The 17,500-nt window shown below is 37.0% G+C and overlaps 1 protein-coding gene across 4 annotated transcripts in view; it reads left to right on the top strand.

Annotated features, from left to right (window-relative positions):
- LOC144968253 (uncharacterized) overlaps nucleotides 1–1,055 on the top strand; it is a 16,593-nt gene extending 15,538 nt beyond the window's left edge. For all 4 annotated transcript variants that reach the window (XM_078906422.1, XM_078906420.1, XM_078906423.1 and 1 more), the window contains exon 4: nucleotides 819–1,055. In XM_078906422.1, coding sequence (XP_078762548.1) covers nucleotides 819–1,011 — 193 coding nt within the window. In that variant the 3' untranslated portion in view covers nucleotides 1,012–1,055. The remainder of the gene's footprint in view (nucleotides 1–818) is intronic.
- The last annotated feature ends 16,445 nt before the right edge of the window (nucleotides 1,056–17,500 follow it).

Below are 17,500 nucleotides of genomic sequence, written 5' to 3'. Positions count from 1 at the left end.
AGGATTTCTAGGTTACTTAGTATAGATAGTATAGATCTGAGGCGGTGGGCTGCATTTATATACTATAATTCTCCGGTGATAAATTAGAGAGCAATCACTGATGTAAGATAAACATATGAAAAGGTGTGTATTAAACAGTGCCAGACAAAACCGACAGAAAATACAAGCTTAAAAATAGATATCCTAAATTAATCAGCCTGCCCGACGAGGACAGTCAAGGCAGGTTTATATTTGTTTGAGTGGTTTTTTTAATCTTGTATTTTCCTTCTGTTTGTCTGGTATTGTTTCATACATAACTTTTCAGATTTTTTTTTCTAATTCGTTTAGGAGTTTTATGTATCACCGTCTTCCTTTCCGATTTTCTCGTCAGTTCTCAGTCCTTATCTCTCTTCCTTTTCCTTTATCTTCTAATCTCTAAATGTATCACTATATCACAACACTATCAACAACGACCAGTCATCATTACCTATTCAATCCTCATCCTCCTCCTCCTCCTCCTCCTCATCATCATCATAATCATCATCATCATCATTATCATTATCATCATCATCATTATCATCATCATCATTTTTATGACAATTATGACAAAAAACAATGGTTAATATTTAGATGGTAATATTTACGATTATACAATAATATTATATAGAATAATGTATATGATTAAAAAAAGAAATATCCTTTTAGGGTTAAGAGATTATCTTTTCAGTGAGGACATTAAAATTCAATTCATAGCATCACTATATCTCTGACGATTAGCCACAGTCTTTCATGGTATATTTTGCTAAAACACAATGCTTACTTTTCCTTCTTTACAACAGACAGAGCATTCTTGAGAATGATGAAAAAGAGCTGAGGAGACAACTTGACGAGCAGGAACGACAACAAAAAGACATGAAAGTTGCCATGGAAGTCAGGAAATACAACAAAATACAAAAACGAATCGATGATTTTTTACAGAAAACACCCAAAAGACCCGTGATCCCTGCTATATATGAATCAGAAATTGGTTAATATCAATGTGCACTGTATTTACAAGTCAGATTATCGAACGTAATTATGAGCTTAATCTATCATTGTTACAACAGCCATTACAAGAACAAGTATACACAAATAAGGTTTTAGCTTGTAAATAAGCAGGTTGAGATTATATGTTCACAAACAAAATTTATATTGGAGAATCGTGTTACTTACATACGTATAGTATGCTAATCTGTACTCAAACCCTTTTGTCAGTAAAATTTAAAAAAAAACAAAATAAACAACAACAATAATAAACAACCCAAAACCCCAGCCCCCCAAGAACAACAAAAAAAAAAAACCACACAAACAATCAAATAAAAGCATTCATCCGTTTCAGCTCTAAACTTTGACGTAAACATTTTTGATGAGAAAGGAGAGCATCATTGTATAAAGTAGATACAGTCAATAATTTTTATTGGGACATCACCATTACGCATAAATCGTTCCAATTAATTAAGCGCGTTCAATTTAACATATTTTACAGATAATTTTCTTAATAAGAACAAGACTATACTGAGACTACATACATGTCTATAGTAGACTTTATAAGCAAAAGGATACAGAACTTAATTATGTTGCTTGTATAAACGTTTGTCTTCAGCTTTTCATAATATTCTATAATATATTATGGCCTCAGATCTGATGTTATTTAATGATTTATACGGTTGTCCCAATTAGGCGCCATTCTACTTAACGGCTTCGGCTTCGAGTATAATATACTCAACTGACATCAGCCAACACTGCACCCACCCCATGATAACAAGCCACTAATTTGCCTGCTTTTATGCACATGTTATCTGCATTATCAGTTAAAAGAGTTTTTCAAAATATCAGACTTAAGAAAAAGAAATGCAATGAAATCTGGATAAATAATTTATATTTTCGAGAACAATGGCACGGTAATGCCAGGGATGGTTTATTCCAATGGTTGTGCGACGAACTACCAAAGGTTTTACAAGTAATTTTGTCATCGAGTTAGTTTTGATTGTCATTTCATTTCTATAAATTCCTGCCATGTATTAATGTAATTGTTTACTCAACCAAATTGTATGATGTAACCAGTAGTATGAGGCAACATAGGACTAATTTTAGATGGTAAATGCATAATAATGTACGGCTATGCACTGTCATAACACATTTCTAATTTTGGTCAAGAGACTTCCTAGAAGTTTAGTTGTTATAAGATTCTTATACGCTTGCTGTTTGGAATTCTGGACGTTCCTAAACGCCGCAGATAGTACTTTATTCCTCAAACAGTTGCGATTTCGTTATCTCTGTTTAAAAGACATTTCCAAAGATATTTCAATGATACTAAAAAATGTAATTTTAGTTCGATCTAACGCTTAATAATCTGGCGTCACTTATTATTGTTGTTCACTTGTTATTATTACTTGCTTTACTATTTGTGGGGAGGGGTAGTAAAGTTCTTCGACCATCGACATAAAAATAAAACATTTCCTGGACGAAAGAATAAGCGTTTAAATGGCAATAATTTTTATACAGTTGGAACGTGTGAAGAAATTTCAAGAGAGGATAACATTTTGTAAGTGGTGCCACGGGCAAATCTGTCTTAAGTACTTCAAAAGCATTTTTTGTTGTTATTGCAAATAACGATTGATTAAAGTGCCCTTCATAGAGTTTCAAACCTAAAACTTAGAAGTGTCGTGTCAGGGTTAAGATTTTATGACAAGTTGACGCTAAGTTCAATCGACTGATATTTGAAGTAAAACCATTTTCACGGCAGTAATATTCACAAGTAAAGACATTTCAAGAGATATTTCTTGTCGGCAATGTGGATTATTCCGTCCTACTGTATATAACATTTCTCTAGATTAATTTTTCTTTCTTGTTTTGGCCAATCACTCAAAATGCAGTAAATTTCCATCTGATTCCCACCCACTCTCTCTCTCTCTCTCTCTCTCTCTCCTCTCTCTCTCTCTCTCTCTATCTCTCTCTCTCTCTCTCTCTCTCTCTCTATATATATATATATAATATATATAAAATATATATATATATTCTTTCTCTCTCTCTGTAAAAGAAGAAGCTTTCGGATTGAAAAAACGAGAGTACTCGTGAAACGAATCATTTCATTCGAACGCCATTGGAACGGCTCTCATAACGGTGTCGTACTTCCAATAGAGTAGTGTTTAACTCCCATTATTATAATATTTAATTTGAAGAAAAAAAAACAATGTCTTGTGTGAGTTACTTAATAAAATGAATGAAGAAAACTAATCGTTGTCAGACTTTTTTCTTTTGAGTTGTGGGGAAGGGAGGGGGGGGGGGGGGGGGCGAGGGATTGGGAGGGAGGGGGATTATTAATGCACATTAATACTTACACAGCTCATAAGATTCACATAAAATAAATAGATAATTAATAGATAATTTAATGGATAAATAAATAAAATCCCTTTATTTATCCATTGTAAAATTTGTCTTTGGGACATGTCCAAAAACAAAAAAAAAACAAAAACAAGACCAAGATAATACAGGCGTCAGTCGAAGTGCAGCGCCACAAAGTGAGCAATTGGAGTTACCTTTCTCGCTCAAGAACACTGAGATACCGGCAGCGTGATTTAGACTTCCAATTAATTGTAAGGGCAACATCTTCGTCTACTCGGCCATTTCGTCCTTTCACGTTGAAATTGAGGTAATAACATGGCTGACGAATTCCCCACTTATTATGGATGGTTATTCGATAACAATAAGTAGCTTGACATAAATTCAACACAATTGAAAAAAAAAACACACACACAATCAGATAGGGCTTTCAACACTAATTGTGAGTTAGCTACCCCTAGTTGTGTTAAGAATTTTTAGCTGAGGATGACATTTTGGTTTAAAAGGGAAATCGATGCTGAAAAGAGCTATCTACATTATAATGTTTCTCTTTTACATCATTATAACCGGTTTTTTGTGTGCATGCTTCGTCATAACTTTTATCTGTTTTCCTGACACTGTTTCTCCATGACTCTTTTGTCAAAATTGAAGACGATGACTAAATCGACGATTAGATATCTCACTGCATGCTGCTTCCTGACGAATGCGCCACGACTGAAACATTCCAGTGTCTAATTGCAGTCTTAAGTGGACATGGTTTGCTTGTTTCAAAACAATGTTTGCGGTTACCAGCTCCATATAATGGAAAGAAAAGAGAAAAACAAAATAGATAAAGCGCGCCCATCCCCCTCCCAACAGCAAAAAAAAAAACAAACAAAAAACAACAAAAGAACAACAACAAAAAACGAAATAAAAACCCTAACAAAAAACCCACAAAAAACCCCCACAAAAAAACAACAAAAAACAAACCAAAACAAAAGGAACGAAACAAAAACAAACAAAAACAAAACAAAACAAAACATCAATATACAGAAAACAAAACAAAACAAAAAGCGGAGCAAAGCACAAAAGACAACCCCCCCCCCCCAATAACAACCAACCAAATAAAATCACACTAAAATAATATTTAAAAAAAAACAACCAAAAACAAAACAAAATAAAACAAAACAAATTAAGCAAACAAACCAAAAACAAATAATAAAGAAAGACGAACAAAAACAAAGACAGATAAATATATAAACCAAGAAGACCAAAACAAAACAACATAAACACAAGCAGGAACACACAGGCACACACACACAAGCACACACACACACACACACACACACACACACTCAAAATAACAACCTCTACCCCCCCCCCCCCCCCACACACACACACAAAAACAAGATACAGAAACAAACGATACCAGTTACCCAAATCCAAATTTCGTATAAGTCATTCGAACTTTTCTATCTTACCAGTGTCGTCATTTTGGTCAGAAAACTTTAAATTCAAATAATGCTCAGATAAGTTGACTACCAACTTATTAAAAGTTCCAAACCTGAGACGTCTCACGAAGTTCCATGTTTGAGACTTATTGACAAGTTTAGATCATCAAGCAAAGTCGATCGAGATTTGAATTAAATGGTTTTTTTTTTTGGCCAAAATGATAAATTATTTATTTGTCAGAATACGGCAGTATTATCCTGTCAAGACCCATTATGGTCCTTCACTCTAAGATTTACAAACAATCAATCATATTTCATAGTCCAAAAGTGCTGAAATCTATTGAATCCAAACACTATTCTCACTAATCCAAGGAATACACAGTCAATATACCCTTGTTTGCACCCATCAAGGTGCTACTTGATTCGTGTTTGAGGCATATACACTTTCTATCCTGCAGTAGTACCGCGCTGAAGACCGGTCTGGACCGGCGGTCCCACGGTATTTTAGCTGTGAACCGGAGACCGGTCCCATAGGGGAAGACCGGCGGCGGTCCTCACTTCTTATCACCTTCGGTCTCGCGCCATAGCCTACTACTTCCCCAGCGATTCGTTGCCTTCGGTTGCCTATCTTCCACCAATCACCACCCATCCCACTTAATTAATCGCATCCACCCCCCTTTGCCATACACTAAACGACACAGACGACCACCAACCTCCACTCCACAAACCGCCCTTTCGTGTGTGAGATGGGGGGAACAGGAGGCGCACGCCTTGGACGATTCCATTATACGGGGTAAATTTCAAAATTTACTACACCATAATGATCGCAATGACAATGATCTATGATGAAGGCATGACCCCTCTTCTCTAATGGGTTATTGTTTGAAATGTATGTGACTACTAAAGATGTGTGTGTTTGTGTGTGTGTGTGTGTGTGTGTGTGTGTGTGTCGAACCTAGCAAGTAGCAAATCCGATTTTTTGTTTTCTTTTGTCCATCTCTTGTCACCACTCCTTTCTATCGCAGTGTTGTCATTTAAAATAATACAATAATATTAAAATTTCGTTTGGTGTTTTTACTAATCAAATAATATGAGTTTCATTAGTTTCTTCCTTCCAAAAAACCCAGTTATAACGTCTGAATTTTAAAAAAGTCCAATAGAATATTTGGGGACCCCGATAGCTCAGTTGATAGAGCACTCTCTTCATATGCAAAGGGCCAGAGATCGATCCCGGGTGCAGTCGAGTTTTTTCTGAATCCCTGTCTACTCAGCAATGAATGGGTAGCTGAGTTTGTTAGATCTGGCGAAAAGTCACCATCGACCCCTCTTATTACCTCATCCACCCCCTCTTATTATAACTTCACGTCTCTCTCTTACTCTTCAATACTCGCTGCCCTCTAATGTGTGTGTGGGGGGGGGGGGGGGGGGGGGGGGGGTAGGATTTGCGTGTGTGTATTAACGCCACGAACAACTCGATCAACGCCTTGGGCGATGCCATTATCTCCGTTAATGGGGATAAATTTCAAATTTTATTAAATTATCGAAGTAACAATGAAGTACGGTGAGCAAATAAAGAAGGCATCACCCCTCTTCTCTAATTAGGTTACAATTTGAAATGAGTGTGACTACTCCGTGTGTTTTACTCCTGTAGACCACGGTTTTCATCGTGTAACGGTCTTTAACGGTTCAAGAATGAACGATCCCACGGTCTCAAAGGTCAAACCGGTTCGAATTTCCAACAGTCTCTCAGGAATGTTCAATGTCGAAAAGGATTGCTGTCTTCATTTCCCAAGGACCGTAGGACCGTGGTCCTTAAGCTTGCCAAGGACCGCCCCGCACTATCCTGCAGTATAGTACTTGAAGAAACACACTTTCCCACTTTAAACATGATTTTTTTAACTTAAAAATAACTGACGAATAAAGATAACCCTCATCTTTTCAAGAAATGTCAAACCTGAGACATCTTATAAATGTTAAATTTAAGAATTCTGATAATCTATAAAATAATAACATTATCCCTTGAATGCCCTTACTGATAATAATAATGCTAAAATCAAGTGATTGAAAGATCACAATAATGATAAACATGGTAAAGATAATTAATCAACTTAAATGTATCCATGGATGTGTGATGTACAAACATATGTCTTTAACCGTGGCATGCAAAACAAAATCACACACACTCATGCATCCGTATATATAGAAAATAACCATAATAATATAACATTGCATGAGATTTACATACAAGATTGAAAGCCTTGGTGACAGCAATTCAAGCAAGTATTATTCATGATATATTAATCTCCCTTTATATAATTTCCTGTCTACTAACACCTTGAAATAATCTATAAATTTTGCATTCTTTGTTTCAAATTTCCAATTGTTCCATTTTGGACAATACGAATACCAAACCAATTGAGTCTATGATCATTTCATTTGAAGTCGAATTTCTAGTGGAAATGAGAAAAAAACATTTTGTCCATATACATTTCCGTGTGCTCAGACCGGCCAGGTATTGCTCATGACTTGGCGCGTATTAGTTTATGGAACATTTAATATGCCCGAAGCTATGGAACTTGAAAGAAATAATTACTTCAAAAAGTAGAAGCATCAAACATTACCAAGCAAAGCATGCTATACCATGACAACACATAATGGACAAAACAACAAAATGATTTCGACATTACAATGGGATCTCTTGTGACAAGACAACTAACAGAGCTGCCAACGTCACATCATTTGACACATTGCGCCGCTGACATCCTTTTCCTCTACACCAAGATCGGAGAGCAGTCTTCACATCTTTACCGCTTTCATAGTGGTTTCCTTTGAGATACTCCTTCAATTTAGGGAATAATAAGAAGTCTGAATGTAATAGGTTGGGGCTATTGGGTGGATGTGGCAAGGTGGAAAAATCCATTTTCCACAGAGCGGGTTTATTTGAGTCAGACTCATGTGGGGTCGAGCTTAATCTTGTTTCAATATCGCATTTTTCTGGGGTCGCATCTTTTCAGTTGGGTCTCAGTCTTTCCAGCGTGGAAAAGTATTGATTGAAATTCACTGTTTGCCCTGTCCCCCCAAAAAATTGATATGACCAACACATTCAAAGTCCCATAAAATCTCGCGACGCCACAACTTTGAACTTTTTGGACAGGGAGAGTTCTTGTGTTGACATTCCATTGACTGGCGTTTGGTCTCTGGGTCACACTGACTTGTCTCAAACGACTATATTCTGAATAAAGGCATCACTTTCGTCTTCATACCTTTTCAAGGATCCAGGGATCACAGTGGTGTACCTTTTCCTTTGAAATTAAATTTTTTCTCTCGCAATGTCAGTTTCTCTAACACGCCGATCGCCAGAATCATGTTTTCGACTTGAGTTTGATTACTGACGTTCGAGGCACTTCGGGACTTCCCGCAAAGAGTTTGATCTTGATGTTTTATTTCGATCCGGTCTCCTTCTTCCACGAAATTACCCATCGCCAAACGGTGCTATAATCAACACGCACAGCGTCACCATAAACACGTTTTATTCTTGTATAGATTTCAAAGGGCGAAGAGCCTTCAGCATTCAGAAATTAAATAACAGCACGCTGCTTGAATCAAATATCCTTTGGTGCAGCCATTTTCATTTTTTTAAATTTTAACCGAGGTTGTTGACTACGTATTAGGAACAAAGGGGTTAGGTCACACAAAAACGTTAGAGACCTTAAAAATGTTGACATAAAACAAGCAAATTAGTTAGAGAATAGTTAAAACAAAGCTTTAACTTCTAAATCAAATATCTTTGAAATTATGAGGAAAATTGCAAAACTTTCCAGCCCACCCTCGTACATCGGCCTTTATAGAGATGGTGAACTCGCTATAGATAGTATGCGCTTGGCTAAGAAGCTAATAACATTGCAATCCGGAAGTATAACGGACCAACACACAAAACTGTGTGTATTCTGAACGTTTATAGTCAGGTTAATACAGTTCAGTGAGCATTACTCATAAACGCGGATGGCAAAAAACAATAACAAAGACCTGAGTGACGTCATCGTCGAACTATCTATAGCCCTATAAGCAATAAACATAGAGCGACCGACAACATAAACAAAAATCAAATCTGCTTAATTTTCCAGGATAACAATTTGAAAGTGACAAACGCAAAAATAAAAACACATTAAAACAAACAAACAAACAAACAAACCAAAAAAAAAAACAAAACCAAAACAAAAACAAAAAAAAAGATACAAGCAAACAAAACAACAACAACAAAACCACAAAAACAAATAAAAGTTGACTTCCTCAACGTCACATTCGACATAAAATCCAATTCATTCAAACTAGTGCGGGGCGGTCCTTGGCAAGCTTAAGGACCACGGTCCTATGGTCCTTGGGAAATGAAGACCGCAAGGACCGGTCCTAGGACCGGTCCTTTTCGACATTGAACATTCCTGAGAGACTGTTGGAAATTCGAACCGGTTTGACCTTTGAGACCGTGGGATCGTTCATTCTTGAACCGTTAAAGACCGATGCACGATGAAAACCGTGGTCTACAGGAGTAAAACACACGGAGTAGTCACACTCATTTCAAATTGTAACCTAATTAGAGAAGAGGGTGATGCCTTCTTTATTTGCTCACCGTACTTCATTGTTACTTCGATAATTTAATAAAATTTGAAATTTATCCCCATTAACGGAGATAATGGCATCGCCCAAGGCGTTGATCGAGTTGTTCGTGGCGTTGATACACACACGCAACTCCTACCCCCCCCCCCACCACACACACACATTAGAGGGCAGCGAGCATTGAAGAGTAAGAGAGAGACGTGAAGTTATAATAAGTGGGGGTGGATGAGGTAATAAGAGGGGTCGATGGTGACTTTTCGCCAGATCTAACAAACTCAGCTACCCATTCATTGCTGAGTAGACAGGGATTCAGAAAAAACTCGACTGCACCCGGGATCGATCTTTGGCCCTTTGCGTATAAAGAGAGTGCTCTATCAACTGAGCTATCGGGGTCCCCAAATATTCTATTGGACTTTTTATAAATTCAGACGTTGTAACTGGGTTTTTTGGAAGGAAGAAACTTATGAAACTCATATTATTTGATTAGTAAAAACACCAAACGAAATTTTAATATTATTGTATTATTTTAAATGACAACACTGCGATAGAAAGGAGTGGTGACAAGAGATGGACAAAAGAAAACAAAAAATCGGATTTGCTACTTGCTAGGTTCGACACACACACACACCACACACACACACACACAAACACACACACATCTTTAGTAGTCACATACATTTCAAACAATAACCCATTAGAGAAGAGGGGTCATGCCTTCACCATAGATCATTGTCATTGCGATCATTATGGTGTAGTAAATTTTGAAATTTACCCCGTATAATGGAATCGTCCAAGGCGTGCGCCTCCTGTTCCCTTCATCTCACACACGAAAGGGCGGTTTGCGGAGTGGAGGTTGGTGGTCGTCTGCCTGTATGGTCGTTTGTGTCGTTTAGTGTATGGCAAAGGGGGGTGGGTGCGATTAATTAAGTGGGATGGGTGGTGATTGGTGGAAGATAGGCAACCGAAGGCAACGAATCGCTGGGGAAGTAGTAGGCTATGGCGCGAGACCGAAGGTGATAAGAAGTGAGGACCGCCGCCGGTCTTCCCCTATGGGACCGGTCTCCGGTTCACAGCTAAAAGACCGTGGGACCGCCGGTCCAGACCGGTCTTCAGCGCGGCACTAATTCAAACCGTTCATAAAACCAAATACCACCATTAGCTAGATTAATAAAAGATTACAACCACACTCGTTGCGCCTTTGAAAATATACCCAAATAATGTAGCGAAGCGAGTGAGCACATTTTCGGAAAGTAAAGAAATGTTCAACATTGCAGCCTCTCCATACAAAGAAACACTCTCAAAAAGCGGAAATAATACACCATTCAAATACGCAGACGCTCCTCTCTCATATAAACATCGACATACAAGTGAAGAACGAAAAAAAAAAAAAGAAAAAGAAAACGGCAAATGACACCGTTCAACCCCCTTTTCAAGAAGAAAATGTTAGCATCAACATTGGACAATAGTTCCTGGAATTTTTTTAATACACCCCCCCCCCCTCCAAAAAAAAAAAAAAAAAAAAAAAAAAAAAAAAAAAAAAAAAAAAAAAAAAACAAATAAAACAAAAAAAAACCCAAAAAAAAAACAAAACAAAAAAAAGCTCAAGCTAACACGAACACGAACAATCAATAGAAACACGATAAAAATAAGCTGTTCTTGTGTGTGAAACATAAACCAAATATTAACAAAATGTTTTCCGTCAGAGAATGTAACGTCCTAAAACGTTGGCCTTCCAATACGTTACATTATATCTAATAATTGTATTTACCCGCCACCAATTCTTTTGAACTTTGTAATGTGTCCTTTGTCATACTTTCATCTCATCCAGTTCTGCATATGACATTGCTATGTTTTTCAATCTTAGTATTTCTCTGACACATTAGCGTTAGTTGACTACAAACGCCCCCTCTTTTTTTCTTCCTAGAAAAACAAAACAAACAAACAAACAAACAAACAAACAAAAACAAAAACAAAACCAAACACACACACACACACACACACACACACACACACATAAAAGACAACAATTATTGTTTCCGTACAATGACCGTCTAGGTCTAGATAGAAGCCTTCAATATTCAATACTGTTATTCTAAAACCAAAATGTATGTTTCCCCACTTTGATCAGAAACAAAAATTTACTTCAAATATCAATGGATTAGGTTGCCCCCCTCCCCCGCCCTCGACATGTCAAAAATGTTAAACATGCATTTTCAGGTTTCTAGATCTTCGACAGGTTGGTGTTTATTTTAGTCTTCGAAAACATTTTTTTTTGCAGGTCGGATAATGGAACGCAATTATGGGCTTGTTGTAACATTGTTGGACAATATCTTATTTTGGTTTGAGAGTATTTCCATTCCAACCATTAAATCACAACAATTTATCCATCGATCTTAATCAATAGATAATTTTTTTTTTATTATTGACTGAAGAAAAGTTTCGAGCCCGTTTTCTTATCAAAACGTTATACTCATTTTTGTACATTCCTTTTTCTCAGAGTCCACAGCTTCTTGCCGCTTATGATTCAGAATAATTTGAAACCAAAGTCTTCAGTAAAAATGAAGAAAATGTGTTTTGTTAGAATAGACACAGTATTCACAGCCATTTCTATCTCCATCCAATGAATTCTACATAGATTGTATGTTGCTTTTGATGTCCATTCATATCAAAGTTTATTGTTTGGTGCCCATTAGGTTGTCCATTGCTGAAAAGACATAATCAAATTTTTCTTTTGCTTATTTTCAGCTCTCTTGAGCTAGCTGACCATACCGCTGTGCTCGGAAAAAACAACGAAAATGTTTTTTTAAACAACAAAAAACATCAAAAACAAATAAAATAAACCAAAAAAAAAAAAAAACCCCCCCCCCAAAAAAAAAAACCCCAACAAAATCAAACAAAAACAACAACAAAACAACCCCCCCCCCCGAAAAAAAAAAACAAAAATAAATTATTATGATAATGATATGAGAATCTGAGTGAAGTTTGGAAGTGATAATGAACCATAAGCAAGTCTCGATTTTTAATATTTTTTTCCAGAACTACAGAGTTAATTGAATTTTGTTGATAAAATGAAATATGGAAAATGATACACCGATGACACAGTTGCATTAGTTGGTAAAAGTTTGTTAAAGAAAGATTATAACTTAAATAGAAAAAAAGTTTGAAAAAGAAATTAATTTAAAAAATTAGCCAAATGTTCTGCTACTGTTTTGTAAATTGGTCCTAGGTTACAAAGGGTATAGAGTAGTGCGGGGCGGTCCTTGGCAAGCTTAAGGACCACGGTCCTACGGTCCTTGGGAAATGAAGACCGCAAGGACCGGTCCTAGGACCGGTCCTTTTCGACATTGAACATTCCTGAGAGACTGTTGGAAATTCGAACCGGTTTGACCTTTGAGAGCGTGGGATCGTTCATTCTTGAACCGTTAAAGACCGCTACACGATGAAAACCGTGGCCTACAGGAGTAAAACACACGGAGTAGTCACACTCATTTCAAATTGTAACCTAATTAGAGAAGAGGGGTGATGCCTTCTTTATTTGCTCACCGTACTTCATTGTTACTTCGATAATTTAATAAAATTTGAAATTTATCCCCATTAACGGAGATAATGGCATCGCCCAAGGCGTTGATCGAGTTGTTCGTGGCGTTGATACACACACGCAACTCCTACCCCCCCTCCCCCCCCCCCCCACACACACACACATTAGAGGGCAGCGAGCATTGAAGAGTAAGAGAGAGACGTGAAGTTATAATAAGAGGGGGTGGATGAGGTGATAAGAGGGGTCGTTGGTGACTTTTCGCCAGATCTAACAAACTCAGCTACCCATTCATTGCTGAGTAGACAGGGATTCAGAAAAAAATCGACTGCACCCGGGATCGATCTCTGGCCCTTTGCGTATAAAGAGAGTGCTCTATCAACTGAGCTATCGGGGTCCCCAAATATTCTATTGGACTTTTTTAAAATTCAGACGTTATAACTGGGTTTTTTGGAAGGAAGAAACTAATGAAACTCATATTATTTGATTAGTAAAAACACCAAACAAAATTTTAATATTATTGTATTATTTTAAATGACAACACTGCGATAGAAAGGAGTGGTGACAAGAGATGGACAAAAGAAAACAAAAAATCGGATTTGCTACTTGCTAGGTTCGACACACACACACACACACACACACACACACACAAACACACACATCTTTTGTAGTCACATACATTTCAAACAATAACCCATTAGAGAAGAGGGGTCATGCCTTCACCATAGATCATTGTCATTGCGATCATTATGGTGTAGTAAATTTTGAAATTTACCCCGTATAATGGAATCGTCCAAGGCGTGCGCCTCCTGTTCCCCCCATCTCACACACGAAAGGGCGGTTTGCGGAGTGGAGGTTGGTGGTCGTCTGCCTGTATGGTCGTCTGTGTCGTTTAGTGTATGGCAAAGGGGGGTGGGTGCGATTAATTAAGTGGGATGGGTGGTGATTGGTGGAAGATAGGCAACCGAAGCAACGAATCGCTGGGAAGTAGTAGGCTATGGCGCGAGACCGTAGGACCGTGGTCCTTGCAAGGACCGCCCCGCACTAGTTGAAAGGTGATAAGTAGTGAGGACCGCCGCCGATCTTCCCCTCTGGGACCGGTCTTCGGTTCACAGCTAAAAGACCGTCGGACCGCGGTCCAGACCGGTCTTCAGCGCGGCACTAGTATAGAGTTGAAAGAGACAGATGCCTAAATAGATAATGATGACCCAGAACCGGCTAATCTGAATGAGCTTTATTATAGTCTTCTGTTCCAACAAGGTAAATATTATGATTAAGTAAGTTACAAACGAAGTATTGATATTTCTTGACCAGACGATACATTCTCTTCACTGTTGTACTCAGAAAAAAAAAAAAACACATTAAAAAATATGGCCAGAAAATCGTCCTTCAAATACCATTCGATTAAAATGACCTTCGTATTGCCAAAAACTCTCAAAATGAGACTTCGGTCAGTTGAATCGATCGATATTTTGAAGTGCGGGATTTCTGGCTAAAATTTTTTAAAAAATTGGGATTTATACTCAGAGTACAGCAGCATAGGCCATGTTCCTGCTCAGTCCAATTTTTCTTAAATTTAACAACTCGAAAACTACCTATATTTAAAAAGAAAATAACAGGGGTTCAACATTTGGTATTAGATTAGAAGGCCTGAATGGAATGCAACAGTATCACAATGAATGCTGATTCGATTTTCTACTAATTTATCTCGGTATTATATATCTGGAATAGAAGAGATAGGGCTTAACAGATTTGGTGAAAAGAATTCAGGCAAATTTAGAAGCAAATCTTTTGATGGGAAGGTGTTAACGTCAACACCGAATGCAAGTGAGGTCAAAGGATGACCCCCGCAGAGATTTATTTATTGACTTAGCATTTCCTACCTCAGATTAAAGGAGAGTGGGAGAGTTGAACGATAGCCAAACATCGTAACAACTTGGTTATCATTTCACAACTTTACTTTCATCCAGTGCCGCGTAAGCCGTCAAACTCTACCAAGACTTATCAACACTCGTGCCGTTTCTCATATTATATTATCTTATATTATGTCAAAACACATTATGATACATTCCTGCTTTCCTGGCGGGTTATTATTGTTTTTGTCCCCCTGCTAGTGTGAACATGACTTGGTATTGTTGGATGTTTTAATAATAATAATAATAATAATAATAATAATAATAATAATAATAATAATAATAATAATAATAATGATAATAACGACAATAATAATAATGATAATAATAAATAATAATAATAATAATAATAATAATAATAATAATAATAATAATAATAATAATAATAATAATAATAATAATAATTAATAATAATAATAATAATAATAATAATAATAATAATAATAATAATAATAATAATAATAATAATATATTTAAAAAAAATATATGTATGATGATGATGATGATGATGATGATGATGATGATGATGATGATGATGAGATGATGATGAGATGATGATGGTGATGATGATAACAATAATCTAATGACCCTACGTGATCATAAAAAAAGAACGCTTTGAAGGATATTTTAAAGGCCATGGGAAAAAAATCCCGACAACCTTTGAAATAGTATTTGGTTTCAAACAAAGTGTAAATTTGATAGTGGTCAATAATTTGAGGTAAGAAAGCGCAAATCGAATTTCAAAACCATTTTTTAGCAACTAAGCCTGCTCACCAAGGGATGGAGAGATAAAAAAATACAGGGGAATCTACAAAATCTAGTTGACCGATGGCCTTAGATGATTTTCGCCATACATGATGGGCGGCTCTGTGTGATTTTCTGCAATAGTCACAATACAGAGGTTTGAAAATGGAATGTATAAGCCAATGAATTGAATATCATCTATGGGCGATTCTGATCTCACGATTGATTGACAGTCGCATGGCGTTTTTAACAACCGATATCAAATATTCATTGTCATCTCAAATCAAATTGTGTCCCTGCTGAGACTGTCGCGGTAACAATCAGCAATGCCACCGTTATAAGGCAAAACAGCGTGTCTACACGGACTATGAAACTCAGGAAAATGGAAAAACAACTAGACACCTGGTGGTCTTAACTTTCATTTACATAGGTTTTGACAAGACAAAAATCCCATCATTATTACTCAACTCTCTGTCTGTCTCTCTCTCTCTCTCTCTCTCTCTCTCTCTCTCTCTCTCTCTCTCTCTCTCTCTCTCTCTCTCTCTCTCTCTCTCATTAAAAACTAAAATTTCCCAAGTAAAAGTGAGCCAGTCTTTTTTTTTTTTTTTGGACAAAAGATGGATATGGATTGGGAATAGTACAAATAACATTACACCTATAGCCGTAGGTTTGCCCAGATAGGTCTCTTTTTCTTTGGACCAAATTAGCCTTGTGATTTTTGACTTACTAGTTTAAGAAACAAAATTGATTTTATTGAGAACTGAAAACTACATTTTAGAAGTTTTACACTCAGTCATTGTGTTGGTATGGTGACCTTTCTTTTTAATGGCGATCATGACTTTTATGATGTCGATTTATATTTCTTTATCATCTTTTTATCTTGATTTTATCCACTTCCACCACCACCACCACCACCACCACCACCACCACCACCAACAACAACAACAACAACAACAACAACTACTACTACTACTATTACTACTACTACTACTACTACTACTACTACTACTACCACTGGCGGTCGGTCAATAGAGCCATGTTGTTTTGTGCCGCCCTATATTTTCCGTAGATTAGCATGTCAACCAAACAAAAAACATCAATTTTACAATTTTGATAAAATTAAAAATTTAGCACATACTGCTTTTTGTTTTGAATTTAATATTTGATGACTCGTGCGTCGCTCCGCGAAGGTAGCGTCAAATCGGCACGTTTCATCTTTCCCCCGTTGCCTGCGCGGGGTGACAATGAGCGGAGGGTGTGGTGTGGTGGGGAAGTTTTTTTTTGTTTGTGGCCGTCCTGTCCTTATCCTATACTCCGTTGTACCTTGAAGAAAGTTAGTTACTACTCCCCAAATCTCCCTCCACCCTCCCTCCCCAACTAACTATTGTCTTTCACTGCTAAAATAATTAGGCCAAGACGGCCAATCTAGCGATGCACGCCCTGAGGTCCTACTTGGGATAAATTAAAACCATATCAGTTTTATCACTGAAAGAAGAGGCTTTGCTTCACTTAGATATACGGATGAAGAGAATGGCAATAAATATATATTTTATCATTGTTTGTTTTGCTTAAATATATATTAAATATAAAAAAGAACAGTAAACAAAGTATGCACCGAGAAGAGCCCCATGTACTATAAATAAAAATCCCTGACCCCACGGAGTCCTTCATCCCCGCACACTCCCAACGATCCCTACTCAACTTGTATTGTGTGCATTGTCTAATACTAATAATAGTATAATTATAAAGATGTCGCTGATTGTGTGTGAAGTTAACAAGTGCTTTGCGTTTGGAATTAAATGTGGATTTTTAAATTCTATTATTCTAAAGTTGTGTGTCATACCGTTAGTCGTTAGTATTCAGAGAAAAGTATTATCGCTGTTGTCATTGTTTATGAAACCTAC

This window comes from Berghia stephanieae, chromosome 3 (genome assembly GCF_034508935.2).
Source record: "Berghia stephanieae isolate SIO BIC M18660-M18661 chromosome 3, UCSD_Bste_1.3, whole genome shotgun sequence".
Classification (NCBI taxonomy): Eukaryota; Metazoa; Mollusca; class Gastropoda; order Nudibranchia; family Aeolidiidae; genus Berghia; species Berghia stephanieae.
Note: the sequence above shows the minus strand (reverse complement) of the source record. Positions and strands in the feature narration are given on the sequence as shown.